We start from the raw sequence: 8505 nt of genomic DNA on the forward strand, positions 1-8505 counted from the left end.
GTTACAAACTAGTCAGGGAGGATCAGCAGGCACTGGGGGAGTCCCTGTTCCCCCGAGCACTACCAGGAGTGACCAGGAATAACAGTCACAAGCTGGTAGAGAGTAGATTTAGGCTAGATATCAGGAGGCGCTACTTCATGGTCAGGGTGGCTAGGATCTGGAACCAACTTTCAGGTGAAGTGGTGCTGGCTCCTACCCTGGAGTTCTTTAAGAGGAGGTTAGATGAACACCTTGCTGGGGTCGTTTGACCCCAGTAATCTTTACTGCTATGGTAGGGGGTCAGACTAGATGATCTACTCAGGTCCCTTCCGACCCTAGAAACTATGAAACTACGGTGAATTTTCATCTTTTTTTTTTTTTCATACTAACCACTCTTGAGAGACTGGAGATGGAGTAGCTGGGTATAGCCCTCATGACCAGGTCTGCTGTCTTTGGGTAGAGAGTAGCCCCCAGAACCTTTAATCAGACCCTTAACATTCTGGGGAGACTATAGTCCCAATGTCTATCATACTGTTACAGTTTAAAGGGAAGGGTTGTGGGGAGCAGGTGACTGGCAGAAATACTTCCATTTTGCTGATTTTTGTTTCAACTGCAGATTCAGCCATTTTTTGCAAATTGTGGCACTGACTGTACAAGGCACTTGAGTGTCTTTCAATGTCCACCTGCTCCAAGTAAGAACTTCTTTCTACTAAATTAGATTTCTATCATTTTATAGATTGTAGCTGAGCCTTGATCTAATTCTCTGTTTTGCATTTGATTATTTTTCAGCTTCACAGCCTACAGGTAAGAATCCCTTTCTAGATACTAGAACTTCCCTTTGCATTTGTTTTCCTCTGCCTGTAACAAAGAGTGACCAGCATGTGAGCCAGTCTACACATAGAATAGCATTATTCATGAAGTTCTGCTTGTCATTCTTTGAGTGTCTTGAGTCCAGAATTCATAGATCTGGTAAAACTGCCTTATTTTGCATTAAAAGAGAAAGCTTTTAACCATATTTACCCGAATATAAGACAACCCCAATAATTAGATTCTATACATGGAAAATGTATAAATTTTCCATGTATAGAATCTAATTATTGGAGGGTTATCTTTAATTCATCCTCCCCACTGCTACAGGGAAGCAGGCAGTCGGGGGGAGAGGGGCAGGTGGTGTGGGGAGGTCAAGCAGCTTGCACCAGCTTGTGCCTGCCCCTCAGCCTCTGCTCCCCACTTCCCCCCAGCCTTTGTTCCCCGCTTCTCCCCTCCTTACTCTTGCTCTAGGCTGGCAGGCTCTGCCTCCATTCCAGCCTGAGGCATGAAGCACAGCCCCAGCTCAGCTCCTGTACCAGTCATGTGGGGGCCACTGCATGCCACTGTATGGGGCTGGGATGGGGCTGTTTCCATAATTCTGAGGGCAGGGTTGCTGCTATCCATCTGATACCTAGTGTTCAAGGTAGAGTTTTGTGATTGTACAAGATTTTCCTTGGCAGATAAAATTGTGTCTGAATGTTCTGTCTGACTGTTCTTTCTTATACCGTAGATGATATGTTTATGTGGCTGTACTGGTGTATCACTGGCTTCTGTGTTTTACTGGTGGGATCAGTTATTGCTGGGGCCATTTATATGACCCAAACACAACCAGGTAAGGACCACACCAGTGAGGGAAGGAAAGACTCTAAGGCATGCTTACACATCTCTCACCCTGTATCTTCTTATTTCCTTCCCTGGATCCTCATATGACTTTCTGCCAGGAAAAGCATTTCCTTTAGCCCATGTTATAGGACTCATGGCATCCTAATACAAAGCAAGCATACTTTTTTCTAAAACACCATGTTAACTGAAGGTCTCTTGTGTTCTCTGGGGTTGCATTGGCCTTAAGTTCCATCTCTGATAGAGCTTCTCAGTTCTTGAGTAGCCTGACTGCAGTATTCAGCCCTCTACCTTCAGTATTCCGTGGGACTTGATATGAAGTTTCTGCAGCCTGATTTGTTTCTTCTCCTGTGTTGTTTACAAAACCTTCAGAACTGGCACACCCTAATTATTCAACCCACAATATTAATCCTTGATCCCTTCTAGGAATTAGTTCTGCTGTGCCATCTTGCATTTGTATGGTGTTTTTCATCCTGAAATTTATAAGTGCCTAGGCAAAGGTATGTGAGGCACAAAGACTGATTTGTCCAAGGTGACACAGTAAGTAATTGGAGAGCTCCTGATTTTGAGTCCCATGTGATGACCCACTAGGCAACTGTCACAATGACACAACATGACTCCCTGGTAGTAAGTTTTGCCTGGGAAAGTAACATATCTACCTCACTGTCATCATTAAGATGTTGGTGGCAGGGTGGATGGTGTTTCAGAAGAAGCGAGGTTGTTTGACAGGTCAGTCTTCCTTTTCTAGGTGTAGAATTGAATGGTAAGGAGAAGAGATTATATATGTTCACATGCAGCCTTTCCCCTCATGAAGAGAGCCTTCGTGCGTGGGCTGCTTTCTCTTCACTTTAACGCTTTTCATTAGGTTTAGTGTCAGAAAGCCCCCACGCTCTTCCAACCTGGTCTCTGAAGGGCACTAGCATTTTAAGGGCATACTTTTAAAATTCTCTAGGAGCTGACAGTGTGTCTTTCTTTTTCAGGGTGCCATCATGGGAAATTGAACAGTAGCAGTATGTCTCATGGTAAGGGACACTTTTTGTACCATTGGACAGACTGTCAGACACGTGTGTGTTCAGTGTGGACCATACTGGAATTCATATTACCCAAATATTGCTCTGCAACCTCAGTTCTGTTTCCTTTAACCAAAAGATTTATGTCAGTAGCAGGCTTGGATAGTGATCCTCTAAAACATAAAGCTCTTCCACTCATGGAGGAAGGGGTTTTGCCTTATGAAATTAAAGGCTTAAGGTACTAATAATGCAGTTGCCATTATACTGGCAGGAGGGTCCTTTACTGGTAGAGCTTTTTCCTGGTCAGGGAACTCAATTAAGTGATAATCTTCCTGGTGTGAGCTACTTCTCTATTAGGAAGGTTTGGTGTTATTGCTATTCTGGAAAGCCATTTTGCATGTAGATAGGGCCCAACTGACTAATTGTAGGTCTAATTATACAGCTGCAGTTATACTGGTATAATTCCATATGTAGACAAGCACTTAAGAAACTTACCCTGGGCAACTGGTATTAGAAGAATCACATGGTGGTGATCTTTCTCCCCTCCCTCCTCCAACTTTAAATTGTGGGAGGCCTTCATGAAAGGGGTGATCTAGGAGTACAAAAGCAAAGTAGTAAGCCTGCTTTTAGATATCGAATTTGAAGGAAGGTAAGAGGAAATGGGAGAAAGCTCTTTCAAATGCTGTTCACATAAAACACTGCTCGCAGTACATTTTCAGTATTAGTGTCCATGGGCTCTATTTCACCTCATTGGGGTCTGAATGTACCCAAAGGCTCTACTGGATTCCTTGGGGTGATTATCTTCTGCTTGGTGAGAAATGAATGGCATGTTATTCTCCAGCTTAACTTGTTAGGCTTATGATTCCTACCTTGACTGGCAGGGAAGGGAGGTGTCATACTCTCCCACCATACTCACTACAGTACAAAAACAAGTCACTTGGGGTTGATTGTGTAGCTTTTCCTAAGAGAGATTCTTTCCTTTCTGGCACAGCCTGATGAGCCATGAAATGGGTAACAGTGTTGACATGCAAAATACTATTATCAGGTATCTGAATTAGTACCATTGAAATTAGTAGGGCAGGTTACACTTCTGGACTTATGCTTCAGGTTCTGAAAACAACAGGTGTCACTGCACCTGTTACTCAGCTTATATCTTTGAGGAAATCTCAGCAACAAACACAGCCACAGGGTTTCAAAGAAAGTCTCTTATAAAGAGAGTGAATAAAAAAGACTGGCTCGTTTAGTTCAGCAAACAAAGGCTGAGACAGGATATGATTGCTGTGTGTGAAAACATTAGAGATAAACACCAGAGAAGCAAAAGAACATTTTTAATTTATAAGATAATGCTGGCACAAGAACAAATGGTTATATAAGGGCAATGATCAAACTTAGGCTGGAAATTTAACCTCAGAGGAGTGACATTTTAGTACAACCTTTCAATAGGATAACAGAGGCCAAAAAGAAAAAAAAACCTAGCTAATTTTTAGAGAGTGCTTGATTAACATATTAAAAGGATTGGGTGATATTGGGTGCCTGTGATGGCAGGAAGCTGAACTCAGCACCCTTAGAGGTCTCTTCTAGTCTTACATTCCTGTGTTGGACCTGCACATGAGATCAGAATGACTGAGACTGTCTATCTCTATGTCCTGGAGCTGGGATTGCTTGCTTGGGGACCCAGGTGGGACTGGAAGTTCCACTTTTCCAGGAGGAGGGGAGGAATGTTTGTTAGGAGAAAGTTGCTCTTTCACTAGATCATTGATGTAGCTCTCCATCAAGAGGGAAGGGAGGCCTTCCTTGAGAGAGGGCTCTTTGTGGAGTTAGTCATGTGACACTGTATGTGCATATGGTGGTTACACAGTTACAGTTTTAGCAAGTGTTACAATTAATTCATTTCACTATCTTTTTATTATTTCCTTCAGAACTGTTACCCCCAGACATGCCTCCTCCAAAACTGAAGCCCCGGAAGGTTTGGTTGGTTTACTCTGCTGACCACTCGCTGTACGTAGATGTGGTGCTGAAGTTTGCCCAGTTCATGATCACAGTCTGCGGTACTGAGGTAGTTCTGGACCTGCTGGAAGGGCATCAGATCTCAGAGATGGGAGCCGTACCCTGGCTTACTCAACAGAAAAAGGAAATGGAAAAGCTTTCTTCAAAGATCATCATTTTGTGTTCTCGGGGCACCCGTGCCAAGTGGCAGGCCATGCTTGGGAAGGCGGCTGTGCGTCTCAGACAAGATCAGCGGCATCCAGCAGGAGATTTGTTCACGCCAGCCTTTAATTTGATCCTGCCAGATTTCAAGAAACCAGCTTGTTTTGGCATGTATATAGTGTGCTATTTTGCAGGTATAAGTAATGAAGAGGACATTCCTGACCCATTCAATGTCACATCCAAGTACCAGCTGATGGACAGGTTTGAAGACATTTACTTCCGGATCCAGGATATAGAAAAATTTGAGCCAGGGAGAATCCATAGAATCCAGGAGATCACACCTGAAAATTGTTTTGAAAACCCCAGTGGCTGGAAGTTGAAGGAAGCTGTGCAAAAATTCCAGGATTGGCAGGCAGAGCATCCAGACTGGTTTGAAAGAGAGATCTGCTCTGAGGATGAGGAGGACCTGCAGTCTCTGGATAGAGAAAGCCCTGAAGAATTAATACCCATGGAAGAGGGAATTATGAAGCAGCAGTTGTGTCTTCAGGAGCCTGATCCCAGTGGCTGCTACATGGTCAGTCTCCATATAAATGAAATTGAAGGCAAAAACTGTAAACTGCAGCCTCAGTTTAATCCACCTGGAGATCCAGCTTTCCAGACTATGATAATTCCCATGGAGGAAGTTCCTCCAGTTCAGATAACGGAGCCACTCTCTCTCCAAGATGGTAAAAGTGCAGTCAGTCATCAGGTGCTAACCAATGAGGACTGGATGGAAGGGATCCCACTCCTGGCAACCAGTGTCCCAGTGAGAAATAGTGTTCTCTTCCATGAAGACCTTAATGCCACATCATCAGACAGCCAGATATTGACAGACCACCTCCCAGCTGAATTGAACGAACAGCTGAATGGTTTAATGTACTCTCTCTACCAGCAAAATGTCATTCCTTCTGAGCCATCTCTTTGCCAAGAAGAGGCTGAAGAGCAACAGCAGCAGCTGGTCTTCAATGACCAATCCAAAGATCAAAGACAGTCAGTGCAGTCTGACCAGGGCTACATCTCAAGATGTTCCCCTTTGCCTCCTGATGATCCTGTAGAAGAGGAGGAAGAGGAAGAAGAGGGAAGCCAGATGCCTGCACAACACCTCTCTCCAGAAATACTGGACAGCTTAAAGAGTCTCCAGCAGCAGCTGCTTTTCCAGGAAATTCAGCAGAACAATAGCTGGGAGTACATGGGTATAATGATGGACACAGGCCATTCTGTAGAGGACTCTTAGACTCTATATCCAGGGGTCACTGCATTTGAAAAATGGGTATGGAAGCAGGTGGTATGTAGACATGCAGCATTCAACTGCAAGGTGTCTCCTGATCTTTTATAACAAGGGACCTAGGCTGTTGGTTGGAACCTGTTAATACCAGCCCTCAGGGAAAGGATTGTGCTTCTAAATACAGTATGATCTACCCATTTGGCTTTTGGAGCCAAGCTGTTGCTTTAAATCTCTGAATGGGAGAAGATGGCTCAATTTGTTAACATGTCCTGTGAGGTGACTAGTACTATTCTGTTGCTCAAGGAATATACAATGTACATTCCACTGATTACAAGCAATTGTATTGCCATCCATCATTTCGTACCCTTGAAGACTCATATCACGCCATCACTCTGGTGATTGCAAAGACATAAATCAGGGTTAAGGAGGACAGAATAGACTTGATGGAAAACAAAGTTTGCATTAACAATTGAATAGTTAAGCTTTATTGTAAATGCTGCAATAAATAACTTGTGCCTCAAGTCACCACAGGTGGTGACAGATCCAAACAGACCTACCTGTGCTAATACCTGGGTTTGGAGATTTTCCAGCGTGATCCAGTTATGCTGGCATTTCTGTATTTGCACCAACATTAAGAAATCAAGTTGAATGCCTGAGCAAAAATCAAGATGAAATATTTAAAACCAGGTATCTTTGTGTATCGACATATAAACAATAGACTGAAAGGTAAAAGGGAGCAGGGCTTAACCTCTTTAGCTACTCTTTGGTAATCGTCTATGTGCATGTTTACCCCAGGGTAAACGGAAGCCAATCTGGAGGAAATTACACCTTTCCCCCAAGAGAGAAGTTACCAGGGTTTACTTCTGGGTAGAAACGTCTACATGGGCAGTTACCATAGAGCAACCATACCCTCTTTGACAACACATTAAGCTGTTCATATGTACATATCTTTTGTCTCCTCTGTCTTTCCTCCCCACCCTATGATAGAGTGGGAGGAAGACACCTGCGAGGTAACAACAGCAAAAGTAGCATAGGGATGATGGACAAAACATGGTATAGGAATTTGCAGTGCAGTTACATCGGTGAACAGGGAACTAATGTGCCTTGAGGCTGCAATAACCAGGCTTCAAATCAGGGTGGAAATGAGTGTCTCCTATATTGCACTGCTGGTGCTGCATCGATAACACTGTGTGGTGTCTCTATGCATCTCAATACTAGGCAGGTTTCAGACTGGAGATTTGGTGGGAACAGCAATGAACACAGACAAATGTCTAAATTGCTATTAAGAAAGATGTTTAACAGTAGGCATAGCTTGAACAGCTGTTATCTGAAGGGTAGGAAGGGTATTTTAAAGAAATTTTGGAGTGAGATGAATGCAAGGTGGTTCCTGGAGGTAATTAGCAATAGCATGAATTTTGAGCAAAGGAAGTTTGGGCTGAACCTGGAGAGATGTTTCTCACTACCAAACTAACAGTCTCTCAGGAGTGGCCATGGAAATGTCATCAAGTGAGACAGTCTAACCCTGGGATTGATGGGTTTCAGAGAATATTTCCCAGTGGCCAGTGCAGCATTTAACTTTTCTGGGCAAACTACATGATGTGCAAACTCCTGTACAGCTGTAGTTTTTACCTTGGACACCACAATGGCTTGTTCACCTCAGCCAGTTGGGGGAACAGTTTCTTGACGCTTTTTTCTTTTCCCCTTGCGCACTTAAATAAGGCTGCTGCCTTTCTACCTTATTCATTGCACCTCTGTATCAAAGCATAACAGAGGGGGAGGCAACTGGGTGCTGCCTTGGAGGGGTAAGGGTGCCAAAAAAAAAAAAGCATTTGCTGCAATGGCAGCTGGATGTGCCACTGCCACAAGCACTGTGGCAACTAGCACTGCCCTTTGCAAAGGTACGGCCCAGGGCATGGAGCTGCCCAGCTACACCTCTGCAAGAAGTGATCTTTGTGCCTTGCATTAAGATAAAACATTTTTCAATGTCTAAAGTAGCACAGAAATCTTTTTTAAACCTCTAAACATTGCATCTAAGCTACTTGAAGTGTCTCATGATTTTTTTTAATTGGTTGTCTTTTTAAATATGTAATTTCAATTCATAATTTTATTAACTATTATTCTACCAATTGTGATGCTGCATCCAGTGCTGTTATAAATTTTTATAAAAAGTTTATACAGTGACTTACTGATGTTGCTTTTATAATTAAAGGCATTACCGCTGAAATGCATGAAGTATTGGGGGTTTTTGTTTTGTTTTTTAAAGGTAATAAGCTTGTAGGAAAGTGGGGCTGGAAGGAATTCAAAAGGTCATCTAGTCCAGTCCCCTGTTCAAGGGAGGACCATCTGTAACTAAACCATTTCAGCCAAGTGTCAGTCCAGACTGCTCTAGAAATCTTCAAGGATGGAGATTCCACAGTGTCTCCAAGGTAGCTTCTTCCAATGACTGACCTCCTA

General features: G+C 43.3%; 1 protein-coding gene across 1 annotated transcript in view; it reads left to right on the plus strand.

Annotated features, from left to right (window-relative positions):
* Nucleotides 1-8279, plus strand: part of IL17RA (interleukin 17 receptor A) — a gene marked incomplete at its 5' end in the record, with an annotated part of 23897 nt that extends 15618 nt beyond the window's left edge. Inside the window, 5 exons of the mRNA XM_019515548.1 lie at nucleotides 596-671; nucleotides 769-783; nucleotides 1520-1621; nucleotides 2610-2651; nucleotides 4559-8279. Coding sequence (XP_019371093.1) covers nucleotides 596-671; nucleotides 769-783; nucleotides 1520-1621; nucleotides 2610-2651; nucleotides 4559-6060 — 1737 coding nt within the window. The remainder of the gene's footprint in view (nucleotides 1-595; nucleotides 672-768; nucleotides 784-1519; nucleotides 1622-2609; nucleotides 2652-4558) is intronic.
* Nucleotides 8280-8505: the final 226 nt, after the last annotated feature.

This window comes from Gavialis gangeticus, unplaced genomic scaffold (assembly GCF_001723915.1).
Source record: "Gavialis gangeticus isolate Ggan-Ray unplaced genomic scaffold, GavGan_comp1, whole genome shotgun sequence".
NCBI lineage: Eukaryota > Metazoa > Chordata > Crocodylia > Gavialidae > Gavialis > Gavialis gangeticus.